Consider the following 15,318-nt stretch of genomic DNA (forward strand, 5'->3'; position numbering starts at 1 on the left):
AAAAAAAAGGACAAAAACTCATAAGTTTCAAACAAATGCACTGCATCTTTGAAAGGCTTATGCTTAAATTTTCTCAGTCAAGTATAAATAGTCTCTTCTTGGTTTCCAAAATTTGATCCAGCATGTGTGTCTCGGTGTGAGTGTTTGTGCTAACACCAGCTTTGACTCTTCCCTGAGAAAGTCTTTGAGGATTTTCAGGTTGCTAATCATACACTGGTCTTCAGTCAGCGTCTCGTTCGCAGCGGACCCAGCCCTCGCATTTTTAAACAGTCTTTGGCATCCTTTATCTGGAAAAAAAGAGAAACGTCTCAGTCATATAAAGATTCAGCAATATTAATGTAACTGCACCAGAAGTACATATAAAGACATTATAAATGTTTATTTTCTACAAAACATGTTTCAGCTTCACTGTTTGATGTCACATTAATGTCCAAATGCAAAGTGAAAGGCCATATAGTCATTACGTTGTAGATCAGCAACAAGGCATGCTACGGAGGGTAAATTCACATTAAAGTAAGAACAAACAAAGGGAAAAACACTGTAATATGTAGAGCTTTGATTAATTGGAATGCAATGCCTAGTCATGTCATTCAAGAAAATAGAAAACCTCAATTCAAAGTATTACTTAAAGAACATCTGCTAGCTGAGCAGAACTCTGTATTGGATAATACTTAATGAATGCTGTTAGTATCATTGAGGGTTCCCTGTGTGCATTTGCTTGGTTATATTATTAGTGAACAATGTCATAATCTCATCTCTACGGTTTGTGAATAATTTAAACTAGGTCCTGTGTTGTCCTGTGTTGTGTTGAATGTTGTTATGTCTTGTTATTGTTTTCGTTGTTTTTCTTTCAGTGATGTATTGAATGTTGTTTTTTGGTGGTTGTTTTTAATGTAATGATGCACGTCAATGTATAGCTGCACGAGTTGTGGGGTGGACTCCAGGAAGAATAGCTGTGGCTACGGCCCCAGCTAATGGAGATCCCAATACAATCAAATCAAATCACATTATGTTTTGAACCACAGTGAAGATTTCACAGTAGTCAAAAAAGAGAATAAAAAACATCTGCGTCTGACTGTGTGAGGAATTTAGAGCGAGCGCCGAGACATGTGCCGTGCGTAAAGGTATTTTTACGCACACACTCCAAGACAAAATAATGGGAGTTACACAAAAGTGCTCAGGATTGAAAGGTAAACAGATGCTGCATTAGACGGAAGCTTCTCGAAAAAGCATGATCAAGACAAAAACGTGCCTGTGTTCACTTTGATACGCATTTAGCACATCGAACACATCAGTTGTATTTAAGATGCACTGGATTTTAAGCCGGCTTGACTACGAATATGCAGAACAACAGAATTTACCCCTTTTCTCTGGTTGCTCAAACAGAAGGTGCAGATGGTCCGCGGCTGCTGCGCCCCGCTCTCTCCTCGCGCATGAACCGCGCCGAGGCAGGGCTGTCCATCAGCGCCGCCGTCTCCGAGAAGAAGCACGTTGGCCAGATGGGAAATGTAGCTGGATGCCAGTCGGAGAGTTTCAATCTTGGAGAGCTTTCTGTCCACCGGCTCGGTGGGTATGAGAGTCCGGAGAGCTGTGAATGCGGTGTTGACACTCTGGGTCCTGCCTCTCTCCCTGGCGTTAGCTGCGCTCCTCTGTTTCACCACCACCGGGGCCTCCCCTTCCAGTCGGTGCGAAATCCTTCTGCGTTTTTTGGTGGAGCCACAGTAACTTTGCTCCGAGCTGCCGTCGCTTTCGCTGCGGTTTTCATCATCCTCGGACGTAACGGTGAAGTCAGAATAGATCAAGTGTGTCGCCACGGGCCGCAGCATGGCGAAAGTCATCTTCCCAAGTTACACTAGTCCCGGCCACAAATCCTCTGGTAGTTAAGACCGACAACAAACGCAGGGACCAATCCTACATCTCAATTGGGCACACACGCAGCATGTAACCACCTGCGGGGAAAAAAAAGGACGTTTTTAATAAAGCTGACCGACTTTTCACAAGTCAGTTTTTGGACTGGCCTGTTTTAGGGATGGACCAGGACTACCTGCTCAACTGGGCTCTTATAGCTGGATGGGAGGAGCTGCAAGCAGCGCACACACACACACACACACACACACACACACACACACACACACACACACACACACACACACACACACACACACACACACACACACACACACACACACACACACACACACACACACGCTCACGCACAGTGTTACAGTAACCTCTCCAGTGAAAAGACTCACAAATAATAACTCATCACAAATTTACGCCTAACTCTTATAAATCACAAATGCACCAGAATTGCAGATGAATATTATAGTAATAGGCCTACACTATAACAGATAAAGTGAGTTATACATTAATCACTCAGACATATTAAAGAAACATTGGCACTGTGTGATTTAGTAGTATTGCAAGACACAGTATCACATTCACATTATATTTCATTTAGCTGATGCTTTTATCCAAAGTGACTTACAGATAAACAGTATTGCAGTGACTTGTACCTGTATTTTGTGGTGGAAGAAATATTCTGATCCTTTTCCTAAGTAAAGGTAGCAATGCAAAATACTCAATTACATAAGAAGTGCATCAGTGTTAGCAGCAAAATATATAAAAAGTAAAAGTATATGCAGAATTCAATTCAATTGTATTTATAGTATCAAATCATAACAAGAGTTAGCTCAACACACTTCACAGATAGAGTAGGTCTAAACTACACTATAATTTACAAAGACCCAACAATTCCAGTAATTCCCCCAAAAGCAAGCAGAGAGAAGACACCCATTAAGTGAAATATAAGTAGAAGTAGAATCATAATGCCTGCTGGTCAAGGTGGACCTAATTTTTTCGATACTTTATGTAGTGTAGTGCTGGCTAGTTTAAAAATCCATCTTTTTTATGAACTGATTCAATGTTTTTGTAAATGTACATTTTTAATCAGCAAAGTAATTTGTAACTATAGCTGTAAAAATACAAGTATTGGAGTAAAAAAAAAATAAATAAGTAAGATTTGTCAAAGAAAGTACCTTAATATTGTACTTAAAGGAACACGCCGACTTATTGGGACTTTATCTTATTCACCGTAACCTCCAGAGTTAGACAAATCACAACCTGTAAATAGGAACATGTTGGCGTTATTTTGTCCCTTATTCGGAGCAGTAGGATTACTGGAACCATTACCTGCATGTTCTGTGCTGGCCTGATGCCGCTGGAGCCGTCAGACAGCGTTACAGCACGCACGGAGATGAGAAGGGTATGTATGGACTTGTCTAACTCTGGGGGTTACGGTGAATAAGCTAAATTCCCAATAAGTCGGCGTGTTCCTTTAAGTACAGTACATGAGTAAATGTACATTCCACCACTGTCTGTACTTTATCGATAGGATGAAAGGAACTCTTGTTTCGTATGAAATTAATGTTTCTGGGCCGGGAGCATGATTATAAAGTTGTAAAATTCAACTTTAAAAGGCTATAGAGTCTTTTAATGGCATTTAGGGACCAACGTTTGCTTTTCAGTTATTTTACAGTTTACTATCCTGTGTTAGTCTGACATGTTTATGGTGCTGCCACCCGCTGAGGTTTGTTTCTGTTGGCTGGTAAACCACAAGACCAAAATACACTTAATACCTCCACGAGACTTCAGCTTGCTCAACATCTACATTGGCCTACATATATAATTGTGCCGGTGTTTGGAAAACTGTATGTAAATTCTCTTTGTCTTGCCAATTCTCAAATTTCCAATGGAAATTGTTGAGTCAAATGTGCGAAGTTCTTTAATTTGAATATGTTTTTCAAGACGTCTGGCTTAATATTTGACCTCGTACCACTATGGGACAGCAACAAACAGGCGTAGATTAGCTGAAGTAAATAATATGTTTAATGAAAAGGCCTACGCTCAGGAGCAGAGCTCAGGCAGCAGGAGAAAGTTAAGTATGAGTAAATAAACATTGAGCAGATGATCCTGGAATGGCAAGGATGTATTTGCTTGCTGCCCTGAGTTCAAAAAAACAAAACAGTGGCAAATGGACGATGTACTCCTTCCAGTCTTCTCCAGCCACATTCAACCACTTCAGTGTGCCTCCGCTGCATCAACAGTCAGACATCAGACACCTAAACTGTCTGCTGAAAGAGCTTGGAGGTCTTACAAAGGACACGAACCAAACAGGAATTGGCTGTAGCAAAAGCTGTGTGAATATTTCAATTAGCAAAAATAAGGGTGGGGGGGGTTCTCCAGAGATTTTACTTCATGCAAGTTAATTAAAAAAACATTATGAGCTATTAAAGATACATAAACTGATTTTAATTTGTTTTGATATCTGATATGATGCAGTAATAACACATTAAAAGGTCAACAAATCCCCTCAACTATCAGCAAACTAATTATGCTGCAAGTCTCAGACACTCTCTGCTGCTGCATGGTTTATTACGTTTATAAAGACCCATGAAGACGCAGTATGAATTTATTGTATGTATTGTATGTTTTTGTGGACTGGAGAGCATGAATACAGCATCTCGACATGCTGCACTTTCACACTTACTTCCTAAACAGGGGAGCACTCACCGCAAGAGGTCTTCAGCCTTCAAACTCAAAATCTAAAACTGATAGTGAAAGAGATTTTTAAAGATAACATAATCACAATATACATCTGATTAGACATCTGATAACAGCTTGTTGATATGTTTATTGGTGTTTGTGGTTCTACTCATTGCGGAGTGGTATCATTTTCTTTGAGCAGTTGATTCATGACAGGAACTAAAGTATAACATGTGGTGGGTGAATCCCAAAAGCTGTGGAATACAGTTGCTCTAGTTTTATCGTGGAAAGTAAATGTATTATTTTTCATAGTAATTAACAGCACAATTAAAAACACAAATAATTAGCTGAGCTTTTTCATTTGAACTCTGTTAGCATATCAGAAGTTTGTTAAAATCCCTGTACGCAGATCCATTCAATGTTACGATATACCTATCACAATATCAGCTATCATATACTACAATAAATGCTGTTTACACCTGTAGAAGTGTGTGTGTGTGTGTGTGTGTGTGTGTGTGTGTGTGTGTGTGTGTGTGTGTGTTGACTTGACTTGGGACTTAAGACAGAAGTTGAAGCGTTCTTAGAAGAACTATCTTATTTCATGGAACTGTAAAACACTCCTTTGCTCGTCCAGAAGAAGTAGATCCATTTGTCCATCCTGATGAGGAGACAGCATGTTGGCTTTGCCACCCACTGAGTCCTGTGTTGTTGTGCTCTTCAGATATCTCCGAGGACAGCATGCTCTGTCCGAGGAAAGTTTTCTATCTGTGCTCTGTTGCATGTTTTGCCACTCTATAGATGGCAGTGTCAGTTTGTTTGGCTTTCAGTAAAATATCTCAACAACTAATTCATTTCACAAATTTTTCAATTTTTGCCATATTTGGTACAGACATTCCCGTTCCCCAGGGAATAAATCCTTATAACTTTGGTGATGCGACAATGTCTTGACAATTATTTGATGGGTTGTCATGAAATGTGTTGCCGCATCCATGTAGGGCTGACATCTTCTGGTCGGTTGGTTAGTCGATAAGCTCTTGTCTGACCAAATTCTCAATGGTCTCAATAAAAGCTGGAAACCAACAATAAATGGATCCTACTAACTAGTTAGCTAGTATTGCCTGTAGCAAAAGCTAGAAATAGTATATTACTCTGAGCTCCAAAAACTATTAAAAAAACACATCAGTGAGCCACACTGCACTGTGTGACATTCAAATAGTCGCCAACAAATACACCATTTACTCCAGTTTAAGTAAAGTATGCCAGAAACTACAGTGCCCAGCTGTTTCGGAAATTATGTAGACTTTTATAAAATTGAAATGATAAAATCAGGACCCTGTTTTAACCATCTATGTCCTCAGTAGAAACAAATGGGCTTGAGGCAACAGAGAGCGACAGACAGGCTGAGAAAGTATTGACAAACGGGACTAACTCACTATTGGCTTGAGTCTTAGAATGGGATAGGTCTGTCTCCCCTGACTCTTAGGATAGGTTATGGTCAGGTGTTGCAGAGAACAATGGCTGGGGTTAGAGCTAAGGTTGTGTTGAGGTAAAGCCAAGGATCACATATTGTCCCTCATGCTTGTTCAGCAAAGCATCCGTAGAGGAGATCTGTACTGTGGTTTCATGGTTTATGCACGGTTTGATTATCAGGAATCAGTTAGCGTTAGTTCTTAAGGTGCTGGAGCCCTGTTGATGAACACTGAATGTATACACACATCACCCAACCTCCCTGGCGGAGCAGGTTTGTCTTGCTGTTCTGTTGCATGTGGACACTACAGCTGAAGTTAACAGAGTGCTGTTAAAGGACAAGGCTGATGTGAAGTGCATGATAATATGCTTGGCCACAGACAATGCCTTCTAATGAGTCATCTGGTCCTTTGATAGCAGAGCCCTGTCCAGTGAATATGTTCACTCTGATTGGCAGGGCAAGTTTGAAGCATGTGTGAAATACAACCTGTTGGTATTATACCTGATGTACACTTTCACAAAGCTACATAGAGACAAAGGTTAAGGCACAATGTGTCACAGAGCACAAAGTGGTGGAAAGTAACTAAGTACATTTAGTCAAGTACAGTACTTTAGTAGAAAATTTGAGGTACTTGTACTTTAATTGAGTATATTCTTCTCATGCAACTTTATACTTCAACCTTACTACATTTCAGAGGGAAATATTGTACTTTTTACTCCACTACAAATACCTGAGAATTTTAGTTACTTTACAAATTAAGGTTTTTTTGCACACATAACACATTACAGTTGAAATGATTAACTGAATAACAGAATATGTATAGGCAACTATTTTGATAACCGTTTCATGGTTACAACTTTTACAATTTGAGGATTTCCTTGTAGTTGTTTAAATGCATTTTTAATAATTTTGAGGTTCAAACTGTTGGTTGGACAAAACAAACATTGTGAGGGTGTCACTTTGGGCTCTGAGTATCTGTGATGGCAATTCTTACTATTTTCTGAATTTTTACCAATTTAAATAGTCCATCGATTAATTCGAGAAATAATGAGCAGATTTATTCCATAATGATAATAATCATTAGTTGCACTTATAAACAGTTAAAAAAGGAGCTCTACCTCAAAAAACCACAACAGTACAATCCTGGATTTATATAAATGCACAAGAAATAATAATGATATAATATATAATAGTTTGACAGTCACATTGGGGCATTTTTCTGCATTGAGTACTTTCAATCCTTTGAGTACATTACATCATACTTACATACTTTTACTTAAGCAGCATTTTCAATGTTTACAGTATAGGGTTAGTACTCCTACTTAAGTAAAGGATCTGAATACTTCCTCCACCACTGCACAGAGCACACAGTGCGGGGGGGTCAGAGGGCGGATCCGGCATTGCAAATCTGGCACAAATTACACGCCTGCAGCAGCCACCAGTAGTCTGAGGGAATTCCGGATAGGAAGCTGTGAGAAGTCCTCATCGGCTCAAACACCACACACTCGTTCAAGAGGATTTGCTTATAGTGCCTCCCCAAGTGAAACAAATGTCTAACCAGAGATTGTTTTTTAGCTGTATTTTAAATGTAGACTCTACAGGACTGCCAAATTAATAAGATCTTGTAAGGTTGTTTTATTCTGCCACTGGATCATTTTATAGACTCAGCAGTGATTAGAAGACACAGGGAAAGGCTCTCTCTATCAATCTTTTATCACCTTCAAAACAATTATAAATCCCAAGAGAAATCTGCCATGATGAAAAAAAGAAGAAGAAAAAGCATGCTTGTCAAATTTTAAAGAGATTTTAAACAACTGGCAGATTCATCTGTTTCAATGCACAGCCTATTATTTTCCACCTGGTTACAGTCAAAACTAATAGAGCAATTCATCTTTTAAATGTGTACGACACTATATGGTACACCACGCAACACATAAGTAAAACAATTTGGTGGGATGCCAAAAGTAAAAACAATGTCACCGCAGACAGTGTAGTGAATGCTTAGACAAGCTCTGTATCTCCAAAATTCAATTTAAGCACTTATAATTTTAAAACTCTACGTATAATGCGTTGTCCACATCATGCAAAAATACGTTGCTGCTTAGAGCCCCTCAAAGGGTCCCTCAAAATACCATTCAGAAGGGCAAAACATTTTGGAACAACTAGAATTATTTGAACTTTTTGCACATAAAAAAAAAACCTGTCAAAATCAATCAGCATTGTTTTATATTCTTTCTTAATAAGTCATATTGTTCTTGGTTACAGCAATCTTGTTTTGTAGTGTTGCAGGAGAGAAACTATACCGAGCAGAGGAAATCACACCCTTCTTAGAGCCTGACCAAATTTCATAACGTAGTCACCACAAGTTCATTTTGTTAAGTCATCACTGACAATACAACAACAGACTGCAAGAGAGTATATGAGAATTGACACAGCCACAAACCGTTTGTAAAAAGAAAAAAAAAGAAAATGGCCACAAACACTTCCTCTTCTTAGCTCCCTAAACCTCCTTGATCTGTTTAAATCCTCAAAGATAAACCACCCATGGAAACTGCTCCACGGAGCAACAGGTGCAATATATTTTTTCATACCGGTATTGCGTGTCAGAAACCCTTTGAGGATATGGTTACTTCCAGACAGTGGGAGAGCCACAGGAAGTCTTCTCACACGCGACGATTCAGAGGAGAAATTTAGAGTCCTTTAGGGCCGGTCAGTAAAAGCTGCCCTCAGGTCTCCCTTCATTTCCTCGATGGCCACAAAGGGAGACCATCAAGCAGCTCGGAGCTCGCATTGTGAAGGCGCTGAGGTCGGAAAAGGCCTCGTCTCTCAGCAATGCTCTGTGATGTATATTTTACTTACATTATTCTGCAAACCTACAGTTCCTTCCTCCAAGACAGAGGGGCAAGGGAACTGACTTGACTTAATAAGCCGGGCCCTGTCTCAAGTTCGATACCAACAACAAACATGCACCCTAAGATTATTCATCACAGCAGAACAAACCATTATCGTCATTGTTTTACATGTTTAAGGAAGGCAAAAGGCTGCCATCTATGTTATTTACTGTAAGTGGAACACATGTGTACTCTTAAAGCATCAGGGACTATGAAGAGTAAGCCATCAATCAGCTTCTTTTTACAAAAAATTGTAAAATGATTTCATCTGATGGTACTTTAATGAGATGAGTGATCCAGAGACGATGAGTAAGAAAGACTGATGACGGGAAGAAGGGGCAGACTCGGAAAGACTCAACAACATCTTGCATTTTGACACAAGACGTCAGCTTGATGTTCTTCTAACACCTGAGTCTTTCTGCAAACCATCTGCTCTATAGGCTCCTCTCTATTACCTTCATGTGCTGTCTGAAACATCACAATCAAAGTTGACTGTGTATAAGATTTTATGAAGTTTTGATACCTTGTTGCAACATTTGGTCCTACTTAATTATTAGTACTTTTACAGGCTCGTTTTAGTTGTTGAAATAATGCACATTTCCTCCTCACACTCCGATGTAGACACAAAGCAGCTCCGCGCCATTTGATTTTTTTTAAATTAGCACTAGTGCCACAAAAAAAAAGACTGACTACAGGCACCTTTTGATGTAATTTCAGACTAAAATAACTTCAATGTGTGACAACATTTAAATCTTTTCCCAGAGCTCAGTAGAACGAGCTCAAAAGGTGCACTTGAAGGAAAGCCACTGGTGGATTCAATAAGCCTTTTTTTTTTTTTCATAGAACATATTTTGACATGTCACCGCAAGGAAAAGCATGTGTAAATAAAAAAAAAAAAGAATGATGGCTGAATTCCATTAAGCTGCTTCAGTTCCAGGGTCCTGGTATCGCACATGTTGGCTCACTGTCACAGTGTACTGGGACACTTGAATGTAACAGATGTAACATTGTTAATGCTTTTCCTACGATGACAGGTCAAAACATCCGCTGTGAAAATTGTTTTTTTAATTGTATGTCTACTGCAATCACATGGGGAAAGTAACTACATTTACATACTGTGAATCTTTTCTTTTAATCGAGAATCGTTTTTGAATCGAAAATCAATTTTGAATCGAATCTTGAGCCTAAAAACCGATATCATATCGAATCGAATCGTGACAATTTCTGAATCGTGCACCACTACTATGTAGTGTCACTTAGCCCCTTACTAATAATGTCATTTCTACATTTGTTGTGCAAAAAGAAAGATGGCAAGATGGCGCTGTAACGTACAAGAAAATAACTGCAGGAAAAGTATCATTTAAATTACTTTTTATGTGCAAGAACAACTGGTGTTTGAAGATTAATAAGTATTAAATGACAGACTTGATAATAATGTTTAATTTACAAAAACACTACTATACACACACATAAGAACCCTTTAAATTACATGTCTGTGGTTTCACATGACAAATGTCATGTGTTTAACTAAAGAGTTACATTTCCCCCTGCTGGTAAATCCTTTGCTGTGCAGTCCTGTAGAAATATTTCTATATTCTAGTGTTATTCCCATTATTGTAGTCGTATCCCCTGTCTATGTATAGACTTGGGAACACACACTTAGTTAGCTCAAGCTCTGATTACCATATAAGTTCAGGAATCTGTGTATTAGACTCAGGACACACAGAAAGTTAGCTTAAGATCTTCCTCTGGCCTTTGGGCCAGTATTTTTCCTTGAATTCTCTTCAGTCCCCAGCTGCACCAGAAGAGAGAAAAGCTGTGTATGTGTGTGTGAGCCACCTGGGCCAAGTCTCTGAAAAGTGCTGCTCCAGCATCACCGCAGATCAGGCGTCGAAGCTCCCAAGTAAGTGCTGAGGTCTGAGACGTTTGATTTGATGAGCTTGGCTGGGATGGTCGACATGTTCAACCTCTGATACGCAGCGAACCTGTGACAGCCTCCAAAAGAGTAGTAGTAATTCCCCCCCTCTCTGCCTTTGATCCACAGCACATCGATGGGAGGAACAACACTGATGTCTGCTGTCTCCTGGAAGGAAGGACACACTGATAATTAATTCATACCGCAAGTGTGCAGCAGATATTATGCAAGTATTGCAAAAAAAAGTCTAAAAAAACCTGTAATTTTACAATAACATATGATACACTATACTGTAATGATGAAGAGGGAAACTACAGTATGATTAAGAAGCTAAATGTTACTACAAACATGCTCTGTAGAAATATTGTAAGAACGTTATAGGCAGGGGTGGAGGTAGTACTCCAAAATATACAGAATTATTATGAGCAAATTGTACTTTAAGCATCAAAAGTAAAAGTACTCATTTTACAGAATGGTCCCTTTCAGGGTCTGGTTGATTATTAGATTATTATAACAAAGTTCTAGCAAGTAGAGGTGGAGTAGTTTGAAGTACTTTAAATAATATTAGGTAGTTGAATGTATACAAATGCACCCAGGGTCAAGACTGAACCCCAAAGTACCAACCAAACATTACAAAATCTATATTCATTTTAATGTTCATATATATTTTCAGTACATTTTATTTCCTCACATTATGGCCTGTTGCTGTATATGTAATTATGGTGGAAAATACTAAATATCATCATTCATGAATAAATAATTTTAATTTATTTATTCATTTTGATTACAAGCTGTCAAATTTAGTCTAAAACTTTAGAATCTGCCTAAAAAATTGTAATAGATAGATAGAGAGATATAGTACATTATTAATTTAACTGTTACAGCAGCTTAGCTTATTAATACAAGATAAAACAGCAACAAAATATACTTTTTTATAATTATTTTATAAGCACTAATAAGTTATAACAATAACTTAAATAAAAAGTGGGTTGGAAAAAAGTTTTTTACTCTATATACATAAGGTGGACATTAGCTAGTGCAAGTGGTGTTAAGTTAAGTTGTTGCAGTTATTGATCAGATCATTTAAAGTATAAAATGTGTTAATAGAAGTGGAATGAGATCAAATTCAAATAGCACAAATATTCACATGAACCTGTATTAAATATGATTTTACATTGGGGAGCTAATCCACAGCAGTGTTGTAGGCCAGGCATGTTATTGGATCTTAATGCCACCTTAAAGTGCACATAATAAAACATTGTTACCTTTATTGTTTTCATCAGACCCTGAACTTTCAGCTCATCCAGCACCGGAGGAATCGGTCTGATGATGACTTCCATCGGGACGTTATGGACCTCGTCGAGGCTGTCCGAGTGAATCGACCTGTTGTTGTTTTTAACGTCCGCCGCGCCACACTGGGTGGACATTCCCGACATGTTTCTACAGGTTAAAACCGATAGTTTCACTCGAGTTATTTTAGTCCCGTGCCAAAACCGAAACATTTACCTACCGACAGTATTCTACGGCTCTAGTTTAGTGTCACTTCCTGGATGCTAGGTTTGCTGCATTCAGGTAGCGTCCGAATAATCGCAATAATTTGTAACCGCCTAGGAAAATGTACGTGAACCTCAACCCAACTCGGAACAACAACTCGGAAAGAAATTTCTGCTAAACGACTTGCCGAGTTGGCGTCATATCACGCAGTGACTTGGCTTTTTTTTTATTCACGTATTGCATAATATTTTTTTGTTCACATGTCATTTGTAATATAGTATTAGGTTGTAACCGTTAGTTGCTGTCCAAGTAGAGTGGCTTAGATTAGTTAGAAAAGTTGTTTGTTAGCATTTACCCTGATAACTGTAGATAACAAGTCAGGTAAAGCAATATATATATTTTCTTTTCAAATATTTTTTTGGGGGGTTTTTATTGCCTTTATTTATAGGACAGATTAAGTCAGAAAAGTGGGAGATGACATGCAGTCATGCATGTCTATATTTTTTCCCACATTAGGCTATGCCCATGAACACACCAAAGTCTGAAGAACGACTTCCCAACTCGGTAAAGGGGACTATCCAAGGAGCACGTGAATGCAGCATTTGATTACGAGATGCCTAGTAACTTTAACAGAAAGTTTTCATTGGTCCTCCGCGCTGTCAATCACAAATGTAAGTTACAACCATGGTTACAACCATTGGTTACAACGCCCTCTCTGGTCGGTTGATAGTTGGAACTAGATTGCATTTGTCATTCAAAGGGCCAAATTACTTGTTATATCTAAAGAAAAGTGTTTGTTTTGTTCGCAATTAGCATAAATGTTGTTGGACAGCCCTTTGTTGTCAAAATAAGAGATAGTATAATAATGCCGGGCCTACAACACTGCTGTGAATTAGCTAGCTCAGTTAACGTTACCCAAATCATTGCGGTTAGCCTAACATTAGCATCATTCTGTTTTTTTGCCACTTGGGGACAGCAGAAACCAGCTGTGTGCCCACCATTGACATATCATCTCATTTTAAGTTGATATGGTGAACTTGTTAGCAAGCTGTTGTTGCTTACACATCCAGCAGTTACATTATCATTAATTCGGAATCTTGCTTTTGTCCACGTGAAGAATGTAAGTTTAATATTTACTGTTTGTTTTTCATAGCTCTTTTACCAACTCCTGAATGAAATATCTGTCTCTTTAGCTGCTAAATGCTCCACTATGTTGAGATTTTCCTGTCTGCTGCAGATGAAAACAAGGCAATGAGAGCGGTGAGAGGGGATTTAAAATTTAAGTTGAGGGTTGGGCACCTAAATAATTAACTGAAACTCACTACAAAGCCATGTAAAGTTTTTTAACTCATTGTAAGACAACCTTGGGTATTTTGAAAGGCGCCCTAAAATAAAATGTATTATTAGGGGAGCTGCTGCTGATTGAGATAGTAATATTCTGTAGGGAATTCATCACCAGCGACCCCATTTGTTGTTGTTTTCACATTGCCATTTAGTACAAAAATATAAATTATAGCCACTTTAAATATTCTTTCCTTTATTTCTTTTATATTCCCACAGGAATAGTAGTAAACTCAAGCTGTAGTTTGAGCAACTAAGTGTTATTTATCTCCTGTAATCAGTGATGCAAAGTCACAAATTACATTTAATGTTAATAGTACAGTACTGGAAAAGACTTGACCCTTGTCTGTTGTTGACCATGGCTTTACTCCCTCATGGTTTGGGATCCCACAGGCCCCAATGCTGTTTGTGTCAAAATAATAATAGAACTTGCAAAATTAATAATTTCTTTCTATTCTAAATATGTTTTTTTTTTCTCTCTGTCCTGATCTTATTAAAAACCCAATGTAGAGAGGTATTACCGTGGTATCCCTTCCCTTTGTCACAAACTGGGCTTTCATTTTTGATGAAGGTGACAAAATATGAAAAATCTATTCCTTTTGTTTGGAGGTAGCTGTTGTAGTATTTCATGGCATGTACATGTAGTACCAAATACAAACTTTACCCCTTTTTGTATAATTACTTTTTCATTTCATTCAGCCAAAGTGTTTCACATTCAAATTCACTCCAGCAATTAGTCATGCAGTTGAAAAGAGTCGCTGCGAGCCCAGAATCCTTTGGTGACAATAGTTTTTAATGAGGTCAGTGTTTTGTATTGTCGACTGTTGCATGATATAGGCTTCCTCCATCAAAGTGCACTACTTGGTGTTATTCTATTTTTACAGAGATTTCAAAGAGCCAGCCAGGTTGCTGTGGTTACAAAAAGGACGTCTGGGCCCGCAGCTTTGCACAGGTAAGTGGAAAGCTTCAAAGATCTGTGGCAGTGGAGCGGAAACAGAACTATTGTTGTTTTCTCCAACCCACAGCTACAGCATCTTCTAATGAGACAATTAAAAATGATTTCTTGGACAGTAGAGGCAGGCCATTATATTGAATTATTACAAATACTTTGAACTACAATGGCAGCGCCTTTTGTGTTTATTAATTGGTCACACGGGGATCAGTTACAACATGAAGAAGGTCTATATATAGTACTCTATATAATCATTAACAGTGGTATCAGTACATTATATATTATCGTGAAATAAAATTGAACAAAATGCACCCTTGTTATTTAGGTACCGCAGCGAATGTAATCAACTTTTTCACCCTATTGTCAAGTCATAGTTTTGCAGTAACAGCAACAATCTGTTTATAATTTCCCCAAAACAGCTTAGCTTTGAGATCCACCTTACATTTTCTACTTTTCTTTCTTAAAGAGCATCTTAGTTGACACCAGTATAGCATAATAACAACAGAAAAACTCCAATTAGACTGTAATATGCTGACATGGCTCGTGCAGCTAGCTGACTTGGTGCTTCTGTTAGAATAACTACAGTATAGTAAATATGTATGGTGACATATCCCCCCTGGGCATTCACTACTTTATACAATGTCAATTTCAACTCGCTTCTTTGCTGTCAATCTGAAATCATGCACCAAAGGAAACCAGCATCACATGAAGA

At 38.4% G+C, this 15,318-nt stretch overlaps 2 protein-coding genes across 2 annotated transcripts; both read right to left on the minus strand.

The window, feature by feature from the left end:
• tcf15 (transcription factor 15) lies at nt 1-2,021 on the minus strand. The gene is made up of 2 exons (XM_028583884.1): nt 1,362-2,021; nt 1-287 (listed from the first exon to the last, which is right to left on the minus strand). Exons 1-2 carry the CDS (start codon nt 1,836-1,838, stop codon nt 225-227), a joined length of 540 nt encoding a protein of 179 aa, XP_028439685.1. The 5' UTR covers nt 1,839-2,021; the 3' UTR covers nt 1-224.
• Nucleotides 2,022-10,258: 8,237 nt separating this feature from the next.
• srxn1 (sulfiredoxin 1 homolog (S. cerevisiae)) lies at nt 10,259-12,468 on the minus strand. Its single transcript, XM_028583762.1, has 2 exons — nt 12,085-12,468; nt 10,259-10,987 (listed from the first exon to the last, which is right to left on the minus strand). Exons 1-2 carry the CDS (start codon nt 12,319-12,321, stop codon nt 10,778-10,780), a joined length of 447 nt encoding a protein of 148 aa, XP_028439563.1. The 5' UTR covers nt 12,322-12,468; the 3' UTR covers nt 10,259-10,777.
• Between the last annotated feature and the right edge of the window lie 2,850 nt (nt 12,469-15,318).

Source organism: Perca flavescens, chromosome 7 (genome assembly GCF_004354835.1).
Source record: "Perca flavescens isolate YP-PL-M2 chromosome 7, PFLA_1.0, whole genome shotgun sequence".
Lineage (NCBI taxonomy): Eukaryota > Metazoa > Chordata > Actinopteri > Perciformes > Percidae > Perca > Perca flavescens.

Excerpts from the sequence above, each read along its gene's own strand:
- srxn1 (XM_028583762.1), bottom strand. The coding sequence starts at position 12,321 with ATGTTTCGGTTTTGGCACGGGACTAAAATAACTCGAGTGAAACTATCG. Across the intron at positions 10,988-12,084 it reads GTCTGATGAAAACAATAAAG|GAGACAGCAGACATCAGTGT; the intron begins GTAACAATGTTT and ends CCTTCCTTCCAG.
- tcf15 (XM_028583884.1), bottom strand. The coding sequence starts at position 1,838 with ATGACTTTCGCCATGCTGCGGCCCGTGGCGACACACTTGATCTATTCT. Across the intron at positions 288-1,361 it reads TGAGCAACCAGAGAAAAGGG|ATAAAGGATGCCAAAGACTG; the intron begins GTAAATTCTGTT and ends CTTTTTTTCCAG.